The 25,666-nt window shown below is 43.5% G+C and overlaps 2 protein-coding genes across 2 annotated transcripts in view; one reads left to right on the forward strand and one right to left on the reverse strand.

Moving 5' to 3' along the window:
- On the forward strand, positions 1 to 20,013 carry LOC143805990 (inositol-tetrakisphosphate 1-kinase-like). Its single transcript, XM_077285807.1, has 10 exons — positions 1 to 206; positions 3,918 to 3,942; positions 7,507 to 7,629; positions 9,958 to 10,075; positions 10,819 to 10,914; positions 16,494 to 16,534; positions 17,673 to 17,838; positions 18,115 to 18,182; positions 18,981 to 19,140; positions 19,248 to 20,013. Exons 1-10 carry the CDS (start codon positions 112 to 114, stop codon positions 19,469 to 19,471), a joined length of 1,116 nt encoding a protein of 371 aa, XP_077141922.1. The 5' UTR covers positions 1 to 111; the 3' UTR covers positions 19,472 to 20,013.
- The window catches only part of CCER2 (coiled-coil glutamate rich protein 2), an 18,225-nt gene continuing 12,195 nt past the window's right edge, over positions 19,637 to 25,666 (reverse strand). The window contains exon 6 of the mRNA XM_077285809.1: positions 19,637 to 20,263. Coding sequence (XP_077141924.1) covers positions 20,189 to 20,263 — 75 coding nt within the window. The 3' untranslated portion in view covers positions 19,637 to 20,188. The remainder of the gene's footprint in view (positions 20,264 to 25,666) is intronic.

Genomic DNA, 25,666 nt, shown 5'->3' on the forward strand with positions numbered 1-25,666 from the left:
CCTACTGGAGCAGGAAGAATGCAGCAGGGAGGTCAAAGGTGACTGGAGCAGACTGGTGTTACCTGGGCGAGCTGGTTTACAGTGTGGGGACTGACGGCAGGTGCGGTGATCATGCCTTCCCTGAACTCCAGGAAAAGGATTGGAGTATGTCTGAACGAGAACAAGAAGAGAAAACTCAATTTTCACATCTTTGAGGATCTGTGCAGGTCAGTCCGATTTCATGGATATCACACATCCTATTTGTACAGGTGTGCTGCTGGGATCATGGACTATGTAGTGCTCTGATTCAGTCTTCTACCTGTGCACTATATTACGGTATGCATTCTGTTATGTGAGGGCATATAGCACATGCTGCACCTCGGATTAGTGGATTACACAGGTAAGTGTGTTTTATGATATGTGAAATAGTGTATATTGAAGCAGAAGTAACCTCGCCATGTCACTTATTGAGCGTTGGTTTTACCTGCAGACCCATGTAAAACAAAATGCGCAGCGTCGAATGACAAACACCATATACCTATATATCTGTATACATTGCATTATTATCCCATGTGATAATTGGCATATGCTTTATATCATATGGATTGGGTGTATGCTAGAGTTTCAGGACTTTGTAAGCTGAAATAGAAATAGAAAACTAATTTTCTGATAGTTCCATCAAGAAAGAATTTTGGATTAATAGAGAAGAATTTGTAGAGAATCAGGACACCTACATTTTTACCAAAGTAGAGAACAGGTCTTGGAGGACCCGGCATGTCCATGCGTTACAATGACAGATTATTCAATTCCAATTTTTAGTTTATCCTATGCTGTCTCTCTGTGATCAACCTATGTTTGGGGGATTCCTCTAAGAAATTGAAATATTTAAATATGACCCCTATAAATATAAAATAAATTATGTCTTAACAGACATTTCTTCATAGTAGCATATAAGGTGAATATTTATGAGTAGGAGACATTTCAGGTGAGGAAGGTCCATTACAAGGTAGCTTATGAGCAGCTGCCTTATGTGAGGCTTAAGACCTTGATCTCTTGAAGAAGATCCCTTATAAAATCTCTTGAGGATCAGACAATGTGCGATAATAATGAAGTGTTCAAGATAAGGCCATTTTCACACTTTCGACATTCATGGTACTGGTATGGACTGCAATATCCAGACCAGTCACAATTCTGGACATCGTGGTCCATACTCTGATCTCAAATATTCGACCTATGAAACAGATGTCCTAAATGCTTAAAATCTATAGGTAACCAACCTAATTTTCACTTTTCTTATAGAAAAGTAAAAAATAGTGCGGTCCAAGATTATGTAGAACTGTTTTCTTGTTTAGAACAAAGCATCATATGACAATTAGTACACAACATTGCTGTATAAAATAATATTATAATATTAGCATGCATGTTCATTTTCTGCCTGTGTTTAGAGCTATATTACCCACCACCAACTTAAGCGTTGCTAATGCCAAAAGCTATATCCCACACCATGATCTTAATTAATGCCAAGTCTTATATTTCCCACCATCATCGTAACCAACGCCAATGTCAAGTGTTATATTCCCCACCATCATCATAACCAATGCCAAAAATTATATCTCCATCCATCACCTTAATGGTTAAGGGAGATAAAATTTTAGACATTGGTAGTTTGATGGTGGAAAATATAGCACTTGACATCAACATTGGTTAGGGCTTAACCAATGCCAATGCCAAGTGCTATATTTCACACCATTGCAATAATCAATGCTAAGTGCTGTAATTCACACAATAAACTTAACCATTGCCAAACATTATATACCCACCATCACCTTAACCAAATCCAAGAGCTATATTGCCCAAAATCAGCTTAACCAAATCCAAGAGCTATATCGCCCACAATCACCTTAACCAAATCCAAGAGCTATATCGCCCACAATCACCTTAACCAAATCCAAGAGCTATATCGCCCACCATCACCTTAACCAAATCCAAGAGCTATATCGCCCACCATCACCTTAACCAAACCCAAGAGTTATATCGCCCACCATCACCTTAACCAAATCCAAGAGCTATGTCGCCCACCATCACCTTAACCAAATCCAAGAGCTATATCACCCACCATTACCTTATCCAAATCCAAGCTCATATATCGCCCAACATCACCTTAACCAAATCCAAGAGCTATATCACCCACCATCAAATTAACCAAATCCAAGAGCAATATTGCGCACCATCACCTTAACCAAATCCGAGATCATATATCGCCCACCATCACCTTAACCAAATCCAAGAGCTATATCGCCCACCATCACCTTAACCAAATCCAAGAGCTATATCGCCCACCACCACCTTAACCAAATCCAGGAGCTATATCGCCCACCACCACCTTAACCAAATCCAAGAGCTATATCGCCCACCACCACCTTAACCAAATCCAAGAGCTATATCGCCCACCACCACCTTAACCAAATCCAGGAGCTATATCGCCCACCACCACCTTAACCAAATCCAAGAGCTATATCGCCCACCACCACCTTAACCAAATCCAAGAGCAATATTATTATTATTTATTATTATTATACATTTTTTATAGCACCATTTATTCTATGGCGCTTTACATGTGAAAAGGGGGCAAATATAGACAAATACAATAAACATGAGCAAAAACAAGGCACTAACAGGTACAGAAGGAGAGAAGACCCTGTCCGCGAGGGCTCACAGTCTGCAGGGGATGGGTGAGGATACACTAGGAGAGGGTAGGACTGGTTGTCCGGCGGTTCAGTAGGTTGAGGATCACTGCAGGCTGTAGGCTTGTCGGAAGAGGTAGGTCTTCAGGTTCTTTTTGAAGGTTTCTGTGGTAGGCGAGAGTCTGATATGTTGGGTAGAGAGTTCCAGAGTATGTGGGAAGCATGGGAGAAGTCTTGGATGTGGTTGTGGGAAGAAGAGATAAGAGGGGAGTTGAGAAGGAGATCTTGTGAGGATCGAAGTTTGCGTGTAGGTAAGTACCGGGAGACCATGTCACAGATGTATGGAGGAGACAGATTGTGGATGGCTTTGTATGTCATAGTAAGGGTTTTGAACTGGAGTCTCTGGATGATAGGAAGCCAGTGAAGGGCTTGGCATAGGGGAGAGGCTGGGGAATAACGGGGAGACAGCTTAGTCAGGCAGCAGAGTGTAGGATGGATTGGAGTGGTGCCAGAGTGCTAGAGGGGAGGCCAGAGAGTAGGTATTGCCCACCATTACCTTAAATACCGCTAGTGCAAAGTGGAATTTTACCCACTATCACCTTAACTAACTTGTGGAAGGAGGCCATCAAAAATTCATGGGGATTCCCGATATTGAGGAAATAGGATTAAACAGAACAGGAACATGTAGTGTTCAAAATTTGCATTAAGCATTAAAAATTGTTCCAGAGATCTTCTCTCAAGGACCATGACGTTTACAATGTTCTGTTGACAATGGGGACATCTGTATGGGCTTCCTCTATGGAGAGGGTATGGACATCAATTTCTATGCCCATAATTGTCCTTGTAGCTATCTATATATATGGACTCCAGGAAGACAAATATTGGTTCCACCTTCGTCATGGGAACTGATCTCCAAGTCTACATTTTGCCTTGTGGTATCATCGGTTTGATGTGAGCTCCATTACAAAACTTGCCTCTCGGTGGCTTTCAGCTCCTGCTTGACATCACTCTAATGTGTTAGTTAGATGGAGGCCATACGTACAGACTATTGCTAATAGCAAAACTCTGTCGAATTGACAAAAACTTCATGTTGTCCATCATTTTGGCTTGTTTTGGTCTCGAATGTATCTGACATTCTCATACATTACTATATCTATTTACCCATAACTTCATTGCTCTGTTTAGCTGTTATTTGTGTTCTGTGAATGTCATTTTGACACATAACCCTTGTCTTGTTTTGTGTCTCTATCCTAGGAATCAAGGATATGACATTGTAGAGGTAAGATTTTTAAGAATTTGGGCTTTTTATTACATGAGTGCCGGAGATCCATGTTTGATTGTGGAGTCCGCACCCTTCTAAGGCTATGTCTCCACGTTCAGGATGGCCGGCGGTATCGCCGCAGCGGCGAAGCCGCTCGGTGCTAAGCCCCGCCCCCTTAATGGGACGCGATCATGCCGGATGTGTTAACTCTTCACATCCGGGATGATCGCTCGCTCCCATAGGGCCCTGTGATATGCCTTGCGGGGACGCTGCGTCCCCGCAAGGTGTACGGGCATGCTGCGATCTTAAAAGAAGCGCAGCATGTCCGTAGTCGCAGGGCCGCCGCGTGCGGGTTTCCACACATAGTGGAGACGGGATTTCATAAAATCCCCTCCACTATGCTGGAACATCTGGACGCTGCTTGTTTGACGCTGCAGCGCTGCGCAGCGTCAAACAAGCAGCGTTTCCTGAACGTGGAAACATACCCTTAGGCCTCTTTCACACTTCAGTCTTTTGGCGTCAGTTTGAATCCGCCGTTTTCGTCAAATAGCGGATCCACCATTTTTTGGGGGCGGATCCGCTATTTTCCCATAGACTTGCATTAGCGACGGATTGTGGTGGATGGTCGTCCGTTCCATCCGCCATGTGACGGATCCGTTAGAACCGTTTTCTCAACAATTGTGACTGATCCGTCCATCCGTCACTATGTCGGAGCAGACTGACGCCAAACAACTGAAGTGTGAAAGAAGCCTTAGGGGGGACTTATTCTTAAGGTCCATTTAGACAGACCTATAATGAGGAACAAGCGTATGGCTGACAATCCTCAAATAAGAGGTGATACTAATAAACAACTCGTTAACTTGCAATGGACAATAACTAGAGTTTTGATAAATGAGGCCCCTTGTTGCTTTATATCAACATGTATTTTACTATTTTACATTAAAGGGGGCGTTCCCATCTCCAAGATCCTATCCCAATATGTAGTAGGTGTAATTATAATAATATTAGATAAAGGCCTCCAATTAGAAATGTAGTATAGTTCTTCTAATTCGCTATGTCGCTTACTCTATGTACAGGACATTGCAGTAGCTTAGGCGTCCAGGGTTACGACCACTCATATAGTGCCAGTTAGTTAGCGGTTAGTAACCATGAATACCTAAGCTGCCATGAACATGGGGTAAGCGACAGTGAATCAGAAGAACTATACTACATTTCAAATGGCAGTTATTAGCTATTATTATTACACCTATTACATATTGGGATAGGATCTTGGAGATGGAAATACCCCTTTACTTATATTGTCTTTCACCATGTTAGTCCTTCTCAGTGACGATTACTTCTCAGTAGTGTTGAGCATTCCGGTACCGCAAGTATCGGGTATCGGCCGATACTTGCGGGTATCGGAATTCCGATACCGAGATCCGATACTTTTGTGGTATCGGGTATCGGTATCGAAACAACATTAATGTAAAAATGTGTAAAAGAGAGAATTAAAATAAAAAATATTGCTATACTCACCTCTCCGACGCAGCCTGGACCTCACCGAGGGAACCGGCAGCGTTGTTTGCTTAAAATTCGCGCATTTACTTCCTTACGTGAAGTCCCGGCTTGTGATTGGTCGCGTGCCGCCCATGTGGCCGCGACGCGACCAATCACAGCAAGCCGTGACGTAATTTCAGGTCCTTCAGGATTTTAAAATTACGTTCTGGCTTATGATTGGTCGCGTCGCGGTCACATGGGCGACGCGACCAATCACAAGCCGTGACGTCACGGGAGGCTGGACACGCGCGCATTTTAAAATACGCGCGTGTCCTGCCTCCCGTGACGTCCCGGCTTGTGATTGGTCGCGTCGCCCATGTGGCCGCGACGCGACCAATCACAGCAAGCCGTGACGTAATTTTAGGTCCTTCAGGACTTTAAAATTACGTTCTGGCTTATGATTGGTCGCGACGCGACGCGACCAATCACAAGCCGTGACGTCACGGGAGGCTGGACACGCGCGCATTTTAAAATGCGCGCGTGTCCAGCCTCCCGTGACGTCACGGCTTGTGATTGGTCGCGTCGCCCATGTGACCGCGACGCGACCAATCACAAGCCAGAACGTAATTTTAAAATCCTGAAGGACCTAAAATTACGTCACGGCTTGCTGTGATTGGTCGCGTCGCGGCCACATGGGCGACGCGACCAATCACAAGCCGGGACGTCACGGGAGGCAGGACACGCGCGCATTTTAAAATGCGCGCGTGTCCAGCCTCCCGTGACGTCACAGCTTGTGATTGGTCGCGTCGCCCATGTGACCGCGACGCGACCAATCATAAGCCAGAACGTAATTTTAAAATCCTGAAGGACCTGAAATTAAGTCACGGCTTGCTGTGATTGGTCGCGTCGCGGCCACATGGGCGGCACGCGACCAATCACAAGCCGGGACTTCACGTAAGGAAGTAAACGCGCGAATTTTAAGCAAACAACGCTGCCGGTTCCCTCGGTGAGGTCCAGGCTGCGTCGGAGAGGTGAGTATAGCAATATTTTTTATTTTAATTCTTTCTTTTACACATTAATATGGTTCCCAGGGCCTGAAGGAGAGTTTCCTCTCCTTCAGACCCTGGGAACCATCAGGGATACCGTCCGATACTTGAGTCCCATTGACTTGTATTGGTATCGGGTATCGGTATCGGATTGGATCCGATACTTTGCCGGTATCGGCTGATACTTTCAGATAACGATACTTTCAAGTATCGGACGGTATCGCTCAACACTACTTCTCAGTCATATTTGAAACCGAGTAGTGTTTCTTTGAGTTGAGCATCTTTAATCACATTAAAAAATAGCCTAAACAGGTGGTCTTGTTAAGAAGATGGGGAATACGTATAATATATGGTGGAATGGAAAATCAGTCACATGAAATCTGGTCTGGGTTAGGAGGTAGTCTTCCCAAAATGTGGTCTTTTGAAGAGGTTCCACTGTAGGTGGTTGGAGCCTTCACCCACACTCAACCTCTGGTTTACAACATTTCTTTCATCACGAGGAATCATGTCCATGGGGGCTAAAGATGTAATCCCACAAACAATGGGATAGGTGATAGATGTATGTATAGATTTATGACTGGTGGAGGTCCAACTGCTGGAACCACCACCAATGTGGAGAACATGGGTTCTTTGTTGTCTGTGTGAATGGAGCAGTGTCGCCCATACCACCCAGGACCACCGCTCCATTCAATTCTATGGGTCAATGGACGCGGTACAGCACATACAGTATGTGATCACAGGTCTATTCACTTCTATGGGTCTATGACAGCGGTCGCGCACATGTGTGACCACCACTCCATTACCTTCGATTAATCTACGAGAGAGGTAGTACACATGCGTGACCACTGTTACCAAAGAAGCACACGCTCTACCACTTCATTCACATGAAGAGACAGGACTCCAGTATCCATTCGTTGCAGGGGCCTCAGCCATCATGGTCCCCACCAGTTATACATTTATCCCTTATTCACATTTTGTGCTTGTGATAACCCTGTTATCCAAATTATTATTAGTCTGTAGAACTTTATTTTATCTTTCCGTATTGTGTCATCTTCAGGTTGACCTCACCAAATGTCTCCATAGCCAAGGGCCATTTGACCTCATCATCCACAAGTTGTCAGACCTCTTGGTAGAAGCGGGTCAAGACCTGGCGTCCCATCACCTTGTCCAGAGGCTTCAGGTAATGGCATAAAAATGAAGAATGAGTTATTAGTCTACAAACAATAAAGGAACTAAAAATACAGCTAAATGTCATGCAGGTCTAAGCTGTATCCGTAAAGGGTGTATAAATATACCTATATATACTAGTCAGTACAATGGCACACACCTTTCCCCTTTGTAGAGATATACATTAGCGAGGTGTAAATTACCTGTCAAATGAGCAAATATTGAATTTATAGATACTAATGTCACGTACTCACATAGATGGCAGCGTATTGTTCAGTTTCCTAGTCAAGTATAGTAGTATTTATAATAGGGTAGTAAAGTACGACTTTATATAGTTACAATTAAAATGATTCAACACCTATTGTAAATTAGAATTATAAGCAAAATGTACACTCTTTCTGCAATAAACCAGTGAAACAAGAACAATAAAAACGGCTCAATACAAATAATATAACACAAGTGGTTTCTCCAAATTCACCACAAGATGCCACATTTACGGACTACTGCAGTCACAGAATTATTCAAACCATCCTGAGAAGCGTCTTTCATACTTAATAGAGCCCATCTGGCTGTTGTGACCTGCTCCAAATGGGATGGATAACCAGACACCTGCTTCTAGCAGTGTTCCTGATGAATCTTTGCCTGTTCTTCATGGGCAATGGCCTCCAGGTCACTAATATTCTTTAGATGTCAAGAGAGTGGTCCGAAAAGTTACAAGAAGATCATTGCACAAAAGGAAAGATAAGATACAAAGCATTGAATGTTACCAGAGCTATAGCTGGAAGCAGAGTTCACGAGTTCAAAGTTACAGAAACACTGGCTACACTATCTTGACATGGCAGAAAGAGGAAGTTGTCACCGGTTCTCACCAGATTCCTGAGAAGGCAGGTGGACACAAGTGACTGTAAAGTAACCTACAGCAAGATTTGGTGTCAGCAGAGGCTTCAGTTTGCATAGTGAGTTGTATACTAAATTCTGAAGGTCTCCAAGCCCAAACTCCAAAAAATAAACCTCTACTGACCCAAAAGCACATAAAAAGTTGTCTCCAAAAAGCTCAAGACCAATAAAAAAGCCACAGAAATTTGGAGATTAGAATGATGAAACCAAACTGAAACTTTTTGGGGCAATAGATCAGCAGTATGTCTGAAGATGGAAAACATCCTTCCTACAGTGAAGCTTGATAGATTTTCGGTGATGCCTACAGTGAAGCATGGTGGTTGCTTGGTGATGCTTGCCTACAGTAAATCATGGCAGTGGATTAATGATGTCTACATGAAGCATTTGCATTTGCACTACAATGAGGCATGGCTGGGGCTTGGTGATATCTACAGTGAAACATAACCGTGAGTCGGTGATGCTCTGAGATGACCTTGTTTCTTCTGATACTTGAAATCTGAAGTGAGTGGATGGCAAGACGAGCGCAAATATCAGGATACTCTAGAAGAAAATGTCATATCTTTAGCAAGACCGAACACCTTCCAACAGGACATTGATCCCCAGGAAACCTTCAAGTCCACCAAGGCTTGCTTGCAGAAGAAATCCTTGAAGATTCTGGAGTGGCCATCACAGTCATCTGACTTGAACCCAGGCTCGGGCTGGCTCACAGGAGAACAGTAGAATCCTCTGGTAGGCCCCCATGCAAGGATGAGCTCTCTACTCCACCTACATGAGAAGTAGTTGGCACAACACATTTGTTTCACTATGTTCAGACAAGGGCATCATCTCCACATTAATTTAACAAACTACCTCATCTATTGTTATGTAGAAATATAGGTAATTTTGTGAATGAGGGTAATGTGATATATTCATGTAGCTGAACGGTGGGACACTAGAGTCAATGCTTCTGGTGGGCCCTTGTCACCCTAGTCTGCCACTGGTTGAACCCCATAGAAAATCTGGGTTTTCATCATATTTCAGCAGGTTATAACAGCCAATTGGGCTCTACTAAATTCTAAAGATACTTGTCATGAAGGGACGAATAATTCTGAGACTGCGGTAGACAATAAAAATAGTATTTTGTGCTGAATTTGGAGAAATCACTTATTTTTATAGCTGTGTTCTTGTTTGCTTCATTGATTGCAGACAGTAAAAAGTTTTAACATTTTACCAATAAACTGAATTTTCAATAGGCCGGGAATTTTTGAATGCAGTAGTGGTATAGTAGAACATATTATAGGGTGGTTAGGTAGTACACAGTGTAGTAACATTTATTATAGGGTGGTGGTTATATGCTATACAGTGTAGAAACATGGATTGCAGTAATGTAGTACATAGTATTGTAGAACATATTATAGGATAGTAAAGTAGTAGTATATGTAGCATTTGTTTTGCTATTTCATAGGTCTATCTGGAAACTCATCCCTTTACCATCCTTCTGGACCCCCTCCCAGCTCTGCATACACTTCTTGACCGATTCCAGTCGTATCACCTTCTACGAAGCCTGGAGACCCAAAGGCAAGGTCAGAGACATCGTTATGGAAGGCAGTGATACCAGATATCACAGTCAAGACATGATACCATCCCTTTAGACACACATTATAGGGGTCATGGGATGTTTCAAATTAGTTGCTGCTCCATGTTATGGAACTAACTTATGCAGAAGAGATTTGAAGGACATTTGTAGATCCTGGTCACTTGTTTGGTCATGTGGTGACCATGTCTCTTGCCAATACAGATAGATGGTCTCCTGTCCATTCTTGGATTCCGTATTAATTTTTTTTGTAATTGACTAATATGTATTTTTTTTCTGGATATATTTTACCTTGTGTAGGTCCTATTTTGGACAGATGCTCTTTTTTTAGAATTAATTAGCTTAATCCAGCAATCTTTGAGGACAGTAGAAAACAGCTTTTATGGTTAAAGTGGGCAAGAATATGCGTAAAAAGTCCTGTATGTGAATAGAGCAGTAGACAGTAAATGAAGCAGTGGCCAAACATGCTCAGTATCGCTCCATTCACATAGGGGATTTTGGGACCCCCATTCTGGGCATCAGTGGGGTCCAATCCCCCAGTGATCATACATTGATCAACTTTCCTTTGGACCTTTTCTTAAGCCCGTTGATGAAGTCACATCAGTATTGTGAGGAGCCAGTATTTCGTTTACATAATCCAGTAGGAAGGTTGTTGTACCAGGGCAGAAATGCAAATATGGGCAATGTAATTTGTATTGACGAAAGTCTTAATAATGTTCCTGTTTTCTGTAGGCATCGGTGCCGTGTTCTCCCCTCCATGTGTGGAGCTGATGTTCAAACGCAATGATCTGGTGGCTTTGGTTAGAGAACATCTCACCTTTCCTATCAGTAAGAATACTCATAGTTTATCAAACCTGGGGTTGTTTTTTGCATGTAGATGGGTTTTGCGCTAGGACATAGATAATTGTGTGCATATGTAGTAAAAAGCATGGAGTACATCCTAAAGGCCCTCAACCCTTTCATCACATACTTAATGTGCTCAACCAGTTCAGCTCTCAAGCCATTTTGGTGATGAACCACATTGAGTATTAAAAGTAAAATTGGCTAATAAAGTTTTTATCCTAATACCAAGGTTTACTAATACCATGACATTCCTGGTGCCCATAGTCTATGATATGAAGAAAGCCACATGCTTTTGAGCCACTAGTGAGGAAGATGGTCGTAGATGAGGCCAAAGTAGTTGATGGCAATGGTAGATTGCGCACTTACCAATATTGTCATTGGCAATATTTGGATATTTAAGTTCTACCAAAGATTGTGACCCAGAATGCCTCCAAAATTGCCCCAAAATAAGTGTGAGAGTCTTACCAAATTTGTAAGGATTTTAACCAAATAGTCAGGACAGTGCCACCAAATTCGTGACTGTTGGCAACGATGAAACAGGGACATGCCTATTGGCAGTTTAAGTCTGTAAGGCCGGGTTCACATCACGTTTTAGCCACATGTGAGTGGCTCCATCGGCAGAAAAACATCACAGACTGGAGAAACGGAAGCCATATAGAGCACAAAGTGACTCCGTCTGCTTCAAAGAAAGTCAATGGCTCTGTCGGCGGATACAACTGAATTCTGTTTTTTAGGGTGTAAGATAAAAGCCCGACGGAGCCAAAGGTGTGTGGCTAATACACGATGGCTACTCCTGTGGCCTAATCCTCCTCTGACCCCACGACATAAGCAAAGACTGAGAAAATAACCTCTACATGACCTGCACATTATCCAATTTTTCAGACGCATAATGTGACACTTCCGGGCCCCAATGGAAAATTTATAACAGGGTCCCTATCTACCATATGGTGGAGGCACCTAGAAATGAGATGTGACTGATACCTTCTCATCCCCTATAGTGGCACACCATGTAGGATAACTCTGCAGCAAAAAGTTGATTACAAACTAGACAGGGAAACGTTAACCACACATCTATCAAGGGAAGGTCACATCAGATAATAAAACAAAACTCCCTTGTGACGGTGGTGACATCTCCTGCCAACCCCAGGTGCCTACCCATCTGTCCATGGATGGTTCCAGGATCTGATTAGGACTGTTGGGTGGTATTATTTACCTGTGGGCATAGGGTGGTGGCCGCCCCCTCCCTGGTTTAATTGCTCATTATCTCTAGTACAGTGTGGAACTGAGTGTAGATTTGTGTCATTCAGACCGAGGGTGCAAAGTTCTTCAGGTGTGTCCCTGTGTCCAGGGTGAGGTATGAGCACCCTCCCGCTGGCGTCACCCACCCGTGTACTGCACCATACTATTATTGTTCTTAGCTTTACTACCTCTGCACTTAGTTTATCTTGGTGCATGTTTTTTTTCATGTATGCACTGTTATAAATATTTGCATACAGACTCCCTGGAGACGTTGCTGTCGATAGATACGTGTATCTACACATCACGTGTCAAACAAATCCTGATAGCAACATAACACAGTCATCACAATTCAGGGTCATTATATCTGCAGACTTCATATTAATGATTGCTGGAAACAACACAGAATTACCGTAATTATACAGTCATTAATACCTTTAAGGCCTAATTCAGACGTCCGTTTTTTTGTTTTTGTTTTTTTTTTACATCAGACTGGTTAACATAAGGATTTTTTTTTTTCTGTATTCGGTCTGTGTGTCCCTTTCGGGTATGTGCACATGCTGCGGATCCGCAGCGGTTTCCCATGCATTTACAGTACCATGTAAAGCTATGGGAAATGAAATCCGCAGTGCACATGCTGCGGAAAAAAAACGCGCGGAAACGCAGCGGTTTATTTTCCGCAGCATGTCAATTCTTTGTGCGGAATCCGCAGCAGTTTTTCACCTACTCCAATAGGAAACTGCAGGTAAAAACCCGCAGCGGAAACCGCAATAAAAACCGCGATAAATCCCCAGTAAAAACCGCAGCGGTTTTGCACTGCGGATTTATCAAAACCGCTGCGGAAAATTCCGCAATGGAATCCGCAGCGTGTGCACATGGCCTTATACATTCAGTAACAGCAGATATTTCCAAACTTCTATTTGTGTCAAGATCAGATATTTCTCCATTTTTTTTCTTTTTTTACAAAAAATAATCCATATGCACATACTCATCTAATATATAATGGTGGATGTGGGATGGGTGGCGCCTGCGCAGTGTGGCGCCGGAGTCAGCGTGTGCATTCCGCACTACGGCACCATTCTATTGAAGACACTACATTTGTGGATTCGCAGTCACAGTATCTTCATCAAAATGGCGGCGGATATAGCGGTATGCGCAAGCGTTGACTCCGGCGCCATTTTATTGAAGAATTGTATAACAACATCAACATAGCAGTGCGCACACGCTGGACGTCACCATTATCCCCTGCTATGTTGACGTTGTAGTGCATTAATTCAATAAAATGGTGCTGCAGTCAACGCATGCACATACCATGAAGATACTGTATAAATTAACCAATAAAAATGCTCGCCTTCTTGGCGTAGAATGGGTTCAGTAGCTAGTAGAATGTAATGGTATGTGTTCTATTTGAAAAAAACCCAGAACAGATACGTGAAACAATAACTCCCACCTGTCCTGCTTCTAGTGGGAGTGTCCCAAGTTTAAGGAGCTGCCTCTCTGTCCCGGGAGATCAGGGGTATGTCCCGACTACAGATATTTGTGTCCTATACAGTAGAATATAATGGCGGAACAATAAAGTACCAGAGCCCACCGTTCAATTTATATAGATTGTAGGCCCCGCCAGGACCGTTAGGTCATGTGACATTCTCAGGTCACGTTATTAGGCAGCGTTTACAAGGAGTAGGACACAGGCAAGGTGTGTGCATGTGCTTTGATGTAGCAGAGCAGCGTGTTTGGATGTAGCAGAGCTGCATACGTTGATGTAGAAGAGCTGCATGTGTATACTGTGGAGGGTATCAGACTGTGTGGGGGGAATGTACTGTGGAGGCACCATAATTCTGTGGGGACCTAAGAGGGCATCATACTGTGAGTGTGGGGAGAGCTGTAGGGGCATCATACTGTGTGTGGAATGACTGTGGGGGCATCATAATGTGCAGGGATATCATGCTTCTGCAAGGAGATGATGGAGTATCATACTGGATAGATGGACTGTGTAGGCATCATGTTGTCTCGGGTGTGTCAGAGGCTGCAGACCATCGCTCTGCATCTGACTGCAGAAAGTATCCGCAATTTGCTTTGCAGACTTCTTCCTGGTCCTTGTGATCTAGGACCCAGTTGCAACTTTCCCCGGCTCTAGTTGACACACCTGGACTGGGATGTTTATAACTTCCAGCTTGCTGTTGGGAGTTACCAATGATATTTTCATTTCCATTTCCCTGTTGAGGCTTGTAGCTATAGCAGTGGGCTATCTTCCTCTCTGGTGTTTGGCAGACGTCTGTGTTTCTCTATGAGTCTACTCAAGCGAAGTGTTCCCCTTGTTTGTGTATCTCATCTGTCTTTAGTTGTGGTGGGGACTGACTAGTGCTTATCCTATCCTTCCCTATGCAGGGCTTATCACCAGGGTCAGGCAGGGTTTAGATATCCTGCTTGGCGATAGGTGCAGAACCTATATAGGGACGTTAGGGCAGACAGGGTGACGTTAGATCTGCGCAGGGGTCTCCACTCCCCCCTTCCATAGTGATGAGATCTCTTCCCATTTTACCTTCGTGTTACACTTAGTCTTTCTTACACTGTGCGTGACACATGTTGTGTGTGGGAAGCTGGGGCATCATACTGCATGTGGGGGAGCTATGGATGCCATTATACTGTATGTGAGGGAAGTGGAGTCATGACACTCCTGTGTGGGGAAGTAGATTCATCATACTGCGAGGGGGGCTTTTGGGACATTATTTTATGTGAGTGGACCATGGCAGCACCTTACTGTGTGTGGGTGGCTGTTGAGCATCATACCGTGGGTGAGGGATTTTACTGTGGTGACCTCATTCTGTGTGTGGGAAGCTATTAAGCTCTCTGGGCATCATACTGTGGTTGTGGGGGCTGTGGGGGCTTACTGCTGTATGGGAGCACTGTGCAGGGCATCAGTGTATGTAGGGGCACTGTGGAGGCATAATAATTTATGGGAGCACTGCAGCTGCATCATGTTTAGGGGGGGCACTTTATGTGCTTCATAGTGTACGGTTATTTTGAATGCATCAATCCGTATGGGGGTTGTGGGGTGTGTGCGGAATGTAGGGGCATCGTATTGTGTGTGGAGGGCAGTAGGAATATAATGTAATGGGCTTTATACTGGGTATGGGTGGCTTTGTGGGCATCATACTGTGTTTGAGTGGCTGTGAGGGCATCATACTGTGTGAGGAATTCTACTGTGGGAGTATCATACTGTGTGTGAGGCTGTGGGGGCATTGTACCATGTGGGGAAGTTATACTGAATGGCAGGGTATGTGTTGTCATCATACTGTGTGTGGGTGGCTGTGGGGTCATCATGCTGATTTTCTAAACTAGCCATGACATAGGGTATTCGTGATGCCCGTGAGTTTCCCTTATACCAATCAATATCTTTAAACCTCTAAAGCCCTCCCCCAAAAACAATATTCTACATCACGCCCAAATGACTACTCATCAAACATTTATTTGGATAAATTGGCCACAGCAGCCTTTCTTAACATTCAAACATAAAAGTTTATTTGTTTAACATTAACCCCGGAGAGGGCGGTCCTCGAAGCCCCAACAAGTAACCAACTCAGGTCAAATATCCATAATTTGGCCTCCAGGTCGCGTCTTGCCTCTAGCCGCTAGGCACCAGTTCAGAGACGCTAAGAGACTCGCCCGGCCAATATCCGCCAAAGTACCCACGGCTCCAGTCATCTCAACCGTGTAACCACCATATTTCCCTTCCATTTTAAACCACACCAGGGGGAGTCCGGGATCTTAAAATTCCCCCCCCTCCGAGCCGCCATTTATTGGCATCACCAACTTCGAGGACCTCCTCCCCCCCCGCCTTGCTGCCGCGACAAAGCACACCCAGAAAGTGCATATGAAAACCCGATCAAATCCTTACCAAGCTTACCCTGAACCCTTGCCACGATTCCCACTCCTACACATAACCCAAAAACTCCTCAAAATTAAGGGAGGATGGGTGGGAGCTTGTTTCACTGCTAAGAGGGCACCAAAATGGTTGCTCCTCTAAGATGGATGCCCCCATTTATATTAGCCCCCCAGCTCCGCCCTATTCCCACCTACTTTCCCCATAGCCCAATCCTAGACCCATAATTCAAATCTACTACCCCACCTCATCCTAACTTACTTCTTTTCGTTCACTCCCTATGGTCCCTCTCAATCCTGTCATGTCGTCCTCCCTTAAAGGCCTGCGGCCCAGTACGTCCTCACTTCTCCTTCCATGTGGAAAATTGGGACGTGCATACGGGGAACATTACAATTTATCACTATTCAATAATAATAATAATGATGTAATGTTCTTTCTCCCGCAGTTTGCAAAACCCGGGTGGCCCATGGACCGCGCTCCCACGAGGTCTGCATTGTGTATTTGTTACTTTATATTTTATCGTTGACTGGTTTTGTATGACACCATTCATTATACCATATAATGTACCAAGAAAACAGAAAAAAAATTCCAAGTTTGGTGAAATGGCGAAACAAATGGAATTCAGCCATTATTTTAGGTTTCAGTTTTAAGTCTGCAAATTGCCTCTGCTGAAAAAAAGAGGACTTAACTCTATAGCGCCACCAGTTTTAAGTCTTTCATTGTTCAGTAACACTGACCTCGTTACGTGATTCTTCAGGTACGATTACAATGAAGAATTGTAGGTTTATTTTTTTAGTATGTTAATGATTTTTTTTTTTTTCAGATGATGAAATTAAATGAAATGAAAAAATTATAAAAAAAATAATTTGGATTTATTCATTTATTTACTTTACACACTGTGTCCCAAATAAGATCTTAAAATACCTCTATGGGGGCATTTTAATATATTAATATTTTTTTTATTTCTAATTTTCCCTGTAACTGAAGCTTAGCTCTAGTTACAGGGGAATTTCAACCTCCTGGCTACATAGAATTGCTTTCCTAGGACTCAGAAACTCCTGCTCCCTCCCTACACCCAGTGAGCACATGTTCACTGGGTCTGGAGGAGGAAGCACGGTAAGTGCTACTGCTTTCTAATATGCATTCACTGGTTCAGAGCTGTGTATGCAGAGAGCAAGAAGGAAAACATGGTAATAAACCAGGTATGTCTTCTCTCCTGGAAATTTGTCTGTGTGTTTCACCTCCATACAGCTAAAATACAACAGTATTGTGGTTATTTTCCCTGCAGTGCCTCCCCAGGTGAAATCAAGTATTACACAATTTCCATTAAAATCAATGAGCTGTCCGTGTAATGCATGGACATGAGGCTTCTCCAGAGTTGCAGACACTGTGTTCCCTCACTGTCTAATAGACTTAGGTCTTCAATAGGAGAATCCTCTCTATTACTTTACAATATTCTGACAGGGTAGATGATATTGAGTTCTGTAAAGCAGATAACCCCTATAAGGAGTTTAACCATAAAACAGTGCCACACATGTCCACAGGTTATATGTGGTATTGCAGAAATTCATGTGGAATGTTTACAAATGTGTTAGCATCTAACCGCTACTTTCCTGTATTGCAGATGTCATTGATATTCAATGAAAAGGGCCTAAAGGATGTGACGCCGCCTTGTCTTCTCCAAAGCTTCATTAATCACAGTGCCACACTTTATAAGATTTTTGTTGTGGGTTCACAGCACTTTATCGTCAAGAGGCCATCCATACATGATTTTCCCATAGGGGAGGCAGGTCGGCATCCTATGATATCCATGTGTATGATCTGTAGCTTTTGGTCATGGCATACAGGAACCTTTTCATACTATTTTACTTATGACTAACTTTTACACTGATTGCACAATTAATTAAATATTGATTTTTTTTAACTATTTGTTAGCACTTTAAAATGCACATACGTTATAGAAATGTAAGTGTTAATCAATCAATGAAGAATCAATACTAGCATAGGTAACCCGGCCTACAATATTCTCATACATTTTGTACATTTTTTTTTTTTTTTACCTACAGACCAATCGACAATCTACTTTAACAGCCATCAGGTTTCCAAAGCAGAGTCCTGTTCACACCTGTCTCAAGTGAGTCTACGGGGTTTCACTTACTTTTTAATTTACATGTTACTTATAATGTGTTCCACCATTTAGTAACCCTGTAAATTTTTGGGGTCTAGGCAGGATCTGATGATATAATCATGCACACAGTAGTATGAAGGATATGTGCCGCTACGAGCTTGTGCCGCACCACTAGTTTTGTATAGTAAAGGGTATGAAGGATATGATTATGCTTCTACTCTGTAGTCTGAAAGCACTCAGATAGGTGACATGTATGTGAGGGGCTACAGGTTATATCTCTATGTACCTCCATGTGCCTTTCATACTGCAATTTTACAAAGTCCATGTAAAGGAACTCCCTTTAGAGCTCCAAATGGATTTACGAAAGATGTTGTCCCTTATCCACAAGAAAGGTTCATAAATTTATGATCCGACTGCTGTGACTCCCACTAATCACAAGAATGGTGGTCCCAAAGTTATCTGTATGAATGGAGCAGTAGTGAGCATGTGCGACCCCTGTCTATAGGAGGGGTGGTCGCACATGCTCACTGTCTCTCCATTTACACATTCAACCTTCGAATTGTGGAGATGGGATCTCAGCAGCCTGACCCTCAGTATTTATACGTTTCTCATCTTTCCTACGGATGGGTAATAAATGTTGTTTTTAAACATCCCCTTTAATTAATTTATGAATGTATCTCTCCATGTCCGTAGCTGCATATTTTTAGTAGTCACATATAGATATTTTACTTAAAGTATATTTAGTAAAATGTTTGGCAATATTTTGGCTAGAATGTTCCTAATGGTCTTCTTTCGTGGTTCCAGACACCCCTATATCCAGATGTCCTTCCTCCATCAGAGGATGTTGTCAAACAGGTGGTTCAGGGTCTTCAGGAAGCTCTGGGGATGTCTCTCTTTGGGGTGGATTTAATCGTGGACACACAGAGTGGTCGTTGTGCCGTCATTGACGTCAATGCTTTTCCAGGTTAGTTATTCTTGCACTCCATCCATAAGAGACATTCTGAATCCCCTATATATAAGTAATTTCCATCCATCTAAGGGTTTTAATTCCATAAATCCCTTCTTTTTTAGGCTATGAAGGCGTTCCTGAATTTTTCCCAGCTTTACTTTCACATGTAGACAAAATCCTCAAAGTCAACGAAGAATCTCCATCAACTTTGGAAGATTCCTCTGATATGCCACCATGTGAAGATCGGAAGATGGACCTTAGATCTCTCCCGGAGCCTTGTAAAAGACAAGTCAATAGCACATCTTACTTTACGATGCGTACACCAACCGTCTCGGCTGATTGGTGACGAAGGAGAAAATCAGAACAATGGACCTTACCTTGTAATAAATTAGATCTTGACATGGACAACGTTTCGATTATTACAATGAGACTACTGCTACTTGAGCCACGTGAGAAGACAACCAGAGAAATACAGACCTTTAGAAATAAAGACTACCACCAATAACCAAAGTTTAAATAGCCTTACACCCTGAATTTGCCATTTTTAATTCGGATCTCACAGCAGAATATGAAAATTACCATTGGACAGACGCTAAAAAGACTGTGATCAAAAGAAGATGTAGTCTTGTAGAAATCTCCCGTACTGACCAGGATCTTCTGCTTCTGTATACCCCTAACATTGCTTCTGTAGAGCTGATTGTAATTTAATTAATGAACAAAACATTTCAAAAACAACAATGTAAGATAGAGAAGATGAAGAAGAACATTAATATTATTATTATTGACAATCAAACAACCGGGTAATTCCAATCTCTTGCGATTTTTTTTTTTTTTTGTCTTTTTGAGGTACCTGTGGACATATATATAATCTTGGTGACTCTGAAGCCAGGATCTGTTCTGAGAGTACTATCAGGCCAAAACTTTACTTTATAAAACAGCCACGAAAACACAGGCCCAAGCCAACTGTGGAAGAATTGTGTATATACAGGGTACAAGAACACGTGCAAAGCGTTGGCAGATTATAGCCTGGAAGACAGAAGTTTGAGGCCTACTCTTCTTCTTCTTAACCCCGGTGAAGTTCTTGCAGTCGTTCTGCCGCCTTTCTTAGCTCTTCCTCCACCTGATGGAGGTCCCTTTCCTTAAACACACAAAATATAAATGAACAGCATTAATTAGATTTTACATGTTAAAAAACCAACTTTTTACAATATTTTTTACATCTATTAGACTATTCACGTTTGAACATCGAATTCAGATCTGCCCAAAAACATATGCGTGACAGAATCACGGCGACCTCATCCCATTAGGTCCCTACCCGAACATAGTACATAGAACATGGCCACAATGATAAAGCTTAACCCTAATCGTCCACTTGACCGACAGTTATTCCCCTAATGCTCAGGTCATATGGGAGGCAAAAGGTATAAAACGCGGCCAGACAGCTCTGATTGCAGCTTATCTCCCCTGAGAACTAAAGAATCAGTCATATTTAATATGCCCGATCCTTCTTTCACCCCGGCATCATTTATTCTAATGTGTATTGGCACCTACACTCTCCTAATCCGTAGCTAGCTGACTGTAGAGTTTAGAATTCATAGGACAAAGTGTCTGTGATAAGTGGTTTTATTGGTGGCAGTGTTCTTATTACTGTAAAATTACTAAAGTCCATCTGTCATAAAACAGGATGGTAGCAAACACACACAAATATACCAGCAATGATATTACTTTTATCATGGCCCTGTAATAAACCTAAACTCACAAGGAGAACAGATCCTCTAGAGCAGTGATGTCAAACTCATTTTCACCAAGGGTCACATCCATGTTATGGTTGCCTTTGAAATTCCAGTTGTAATTGTAAGGGCTCATGCAATGCACAGACTGGCCAGTGGCTATAAGAGAGCTGTCTCTGGGTAGTAGGGATAAGAGAGCAGTTTCTGGGTAGTAAGGCTAAGAGAGCTGTCCCTGGGTAGTAGGGATAAGAGAGCTGTCCCTGGATGATGGGGCTAAGAGAGCTGTCCCTGGGTAGTAGGGCAATAAGGGTAGTGCATACGTCCGGATTTCTTGCAGAAATTTCCTGAATAAAAACGGAAATTTTATGCATGAAATCCGCATTTTTTTTTTTGCGTTTTTTTTGCGTTTTTTTAGCATTCTGCAAGCGTAATTAGCTTGCAGAATGCTAAAGTTTTCCAAGCGATCTGTAGCATCGCTTGGAAAACTGACTGACAGGTTGGTCACACTTGTCAAACATAGCGTTTGACAAGTGTGACCATCTTTTTACTATAGATGCTGCCTATGCAGCATCTATAGTAAAAGATAGAATGTTTAAAAATAATAAAAAAAATAAAAAAAATGGTTATACTCACCTGCAGGCGTCCGTTCCTATAGATGCCGGTGTGGTTCAAGACCTTCCATGACGTCGCGGTCACGTGAGCGGTCACATGACCAGTCTCGACCATTCACAAGACCGTGACGTCATCGCAGGTCCTTCACCGCACACCAGCTATAGAAACCGAAGCGGCAGCATGCAGCGGAGAGGCGGGAAGACATCGAAGGTGAGTATAGGACTATTTTTTATTTTAATTCTTTTTTTTTGACCAATTATATGGTGCCCAGTCCGTGGAGGAGAGTCTCCTCTCCTCCACCCTGGGTACCAACCGCACATAATCTGCTTACTTCCCGCATGGTGTGCACAGCCCCGTGCAGGAAGTAAGCAGATCAATGCACTCCTAGGTGTGCGGAATCCCCTGCAATTCCGCATTTTAATGAACATGTTGCTTTTTTTTCCGCGATGCGATTTTTTCGCGGAAAAAAAGGCTACATTTGCACAAAAAATGCGGAATACACTGAAAATAATGGGAGGCATATGTTAGCATTTTTTTCGCGTTTTTATCACGTTTTTATAGCGAAAAAACGCGAAAAAAACGCGAAAAATACTGAACGTGTGCACATGGCCTAAGAGAGCTGTGCCTAGAGCTGTAAGAGAGTTGCCTTGGGTAGTAGGGCTAAGATCACTGTCCCTGGGTAGTAGGGCTAAGAGAGTTGTCCCTGGGTAGTAGGGATAAGAGAGCTGTGCCTAGATAGTATGGCTATAAGAGAGCTGTCCCTGGGTAGTAGGGATAAGAGAGCTGTGTCTAGGTAGTATGGCTATAAGAGAGCTATACCTAGAGCTATAAGAGAGCTGTCTCTGGGTAGTGGGGCCAAGAGAGCTGTACCTGGGTAGTAGAGCTATAAGAGAGCTGTCCCTGTATAGTAGGGCTAAGAGAGCTGTCCCTGGGTGGTAGGGCTAAGAGAGCTGTTCCAGACCTCAGTCCGAGATGGACTGTTCCCTATGCTAAGTACTGGCTGCATCTGCTTTGACTCAAAGATAGAACCACACAAAAGTGCAGGATGATTGCTATCACTACGATCACTGTTTGTGCTGGCTGACTAGTTGCGATCACTGTTTGTGCATGCTGACTGCTATCACTGCGTTCACCGTTTGTGCAGGCTGACTGCTGTCACTTCGATCACCGTTGATGTTGGCTGACTGCTATCACTGCGATCACTGTTTGTGCTGGCTGACTACTATCACTGCGATCATCATTTGTGCTGGCTGACTGCTATCACTACAATTACCATTTGTGCTGGCTGACTGCTATCACTACGAACACCGTTTGTGCTGGCTGACTGCTATCACTACGACCACCATTTGTGCTGGCTGACTGCTATCACCACATTCGCCGTTTGTGCAGGCTGACTGCTATCACTACGATCACCCTTTGTGCTGGCTGACTTCTATCACTACGACCACCATTTGTGCTGGCTGACTTCTATCACTACGATCACCGTTTGTGCTGACTGACTGCTATCACCGCATTCACCGTTTGTGCTGGCTGACTGCTATAACTACGATCACCGTTTGTGCAGGCTGACTGCTATCACTACGACCACCATTTGTGCTGGCTGACTTCTATCACTACGACCACCATTTGTTCTGGCTGACTTCTATCACTACGATCACCGTTTGTGCTGGCTGACTGCTATCACCGCATTCACCGTTTGTGATGGCTGACTGCTATCACTACAATCACCGTTTGTGCAGGCTGACTGCTATCACCATGTTCACCCTTTGTGCTGGCTGACTGCTATCACTACGATCACTGTTTGTGCTGGCTGACTTCTATCACTACGACCACCATTTGTGCTGGCTGACTTCTATCACTACGATCACCGTTTATGCTGACTGACTGCTATCACCGCATTCACCGTTTGTGCTGGCTGACTGCTATAGCTACGATCACCGTTTGTGCAGGCTGACTGCTATCACTACGACCACCATTTGTGCTGGCTGACTGCTATCACTATGACCACCATTTGTGCTGGCTGACTTCTATCACTACGATCACCGTTTGTGCTGGCTGACTGCTATCACTACGACCACCATTTGTGCTGGCTGACTGCTATCACTATGACCACCATTTGTGCTGGCTGACTTCTATCACTACGATCACCGTTTGTGCTGGCTGACTGCTATCACCGCATTCACCGTTTGTGATGGCTGACTGCTATCACTACAATCACCGCTTGTGCTGGCTGACTGCTATCACCACATTCACTGTTTGTGCTGGCTGACTGCTATCACTACGACCACCGTTTGTGCAGGCTGACTGCTATCACCATGTTCACCCTTTGTGCTGGTTGACTGCTATCACTACGAACACCATTTGTGCTGGCTGACTGCTATCACTACGACCACCATTTGTGATGTCTGACTGCTATCACTACGATCACCATTTGTGCTAGCTGACTGCTATCACTATGATCACTGTTTGTGCTGGTTGACTGCTATCACTACGACCACCATTTGTGCTGTCTGACTGCTATCACCGCATTCACCGTTTGTGCAGGCTGACTGCTATCACTACGATCACCATTTGTGCAGGCTGACTGCTATCACTACGACCACCATTTGTGCAGGCTGACTGCTATCTCTACGATCACCGTTTGTGCAGGCTGTCTGCTATCACTACGACCACCATTTGTGCTGGCTGACTGCTATCACCGCATTCACCATTTGTGCAGGCTGACTGCTATCATCACGACCACTATTTGTGCAGGCTGACTGCTATCACTATGACCACCATTTGTGCAGGCTGACTGCTATCACTATGACCACCATTTGTGCTGGCTGACTGCTATCACTACGACCACCACTTGTGCTGGCTGTCTGCTATCACCGCATTCACCATTTGTGCTGTCTGTCTGCTATCACCACATTCACCGTTTGTGCTGGCTGACTGCTATCACTACGATCACCATTTGTGCTGGCTGTCTGCTATCACCGTATTTACCATTTGTGCTGGTTGACTGCTATTACTATTATCACCATTTGTGCAGGCTGACTGCTATTACTATTATCACTGTTTGTGCTGGCTGACTGCTATCACTGCATGCATTGATCACTCACAAAGATGACACCTACTCGTAGTGCTGGTGCCACCCCTCTTTTTACTGCTCGCTGCATCGCCTAAGCCCCCTGTGCCAGCTCCCTCCAACCCCGTGCTAGACATTGGCTGTGTCAACGTAGAAGGCAGCCAGCAGTACTTAGTGGATGAGGGCATAGCCGGCACAGGACATGGCTGCCATCTTAGATTTTGAGCTATGGCTCAGACTTACTGCTCTGACCGTCTCTTCATACAGGAGAAAGTGGAAAGCCCATCCTTCTGTGTCCTCGCGGGCCACAGAGAATGACATGGCAGGTCGGATTCGTCCCACTGGCCTTGAGTGTGACACCTCTGCTCTAGAGAGTAGTATTTCTAATTATCTACTCTTTTAGATTATAAATGTGAAAAAAGCACAAATACAGTATAAATCACACAGTAATCTATTCCCCATATTAATCACCATTATACTACAGAGTAGGTGTCACCCATCGTGTCTAGGGTTACCAGAACTTTTTACTAAAAAAAAAACAGGATAGGTTTTTTTTTTTTAATTATTTTGCTTGGGATGGAAACTTATGAAAACTTGGCAAATCACTTTATTATGGGATTTGCCTTCATTCCTGTAAAAAAAAATTGCATCTACTTGTCTATTTTCGTGCTTTCAGCTTCATTGATATCAGAACATACTCATGCTCCTACAGGAATTAAGACAAATCCGCAAATAAAGTGATTTGTAAATTTTCTTTACTTTCCATGCTGGACAAAATTATTAAGAAAATAAAAATTAAAAAAAGTTTGTGCTGTTCCAACACGTGGGAGCAAAGTAAGCCAAACTGATCAATTGTAGCTAAACCAGACGGCTTTGGGGGGCCTCCCAAATATTCTTAGATAGATGATTTTGAGGGGAAGTAGGATCTGACATGTTGGCCTTCAATGCTCAATCCTTTTGTTCTTAAGGGAGATAAGCCTCTGCAAGATGGGTCTGGAGGTGACTCACTCCCCTTCTCTACTGAATAGACAATGGGCCGAGCTTATGGGCATCCTTGGAGTGAGTCAGACATTACTCTCTGTAATTCAGGTACTTCTCCTCTGATCTAAGCTCTTGACTTTGGGGTTGT

Source organism: Ranitomeya variabilis, chromosome 2, assembly GCF_051348905.1.
Source record: "Ranitomeya variabilis isolate aRanVar5 chromosome 2, aRanVar5.hap1, whole genome shotgun sequence".
NCBI classification, from domain to species: domain Eukaryota; kingdom Metazoa; phylum Chordata; class Amphibia; order Anura; family Dendrobatidae; genus Ranitomeya; species Ranitomeya variabilis.

Bases quoted from the DNA above. Each gene is read 5' to 3' on its own strand.
- LOC143805990 (XM_077285807.1), top strand. From the start codon at position 112: ATGCCTTCCCTGAACTCCAGGAAAAGGATTGGAGTATGTCTGAACGAG. The intron at 10,915-16,493 runs GTAAGAATACTC...TTTCTCCCGCAG, and splicing joins ACATCTCACCTTTCCTATCA to TTTGCAAAACCCGGGTGGCC. The intron at 19,141-19,247 runs GTTAGTTATTCT...CTTCTTTTTTAG, and splicing joins TGACGTCAATGCTTTTCCAG to GCTATGAAGGCGTTCCTGAA.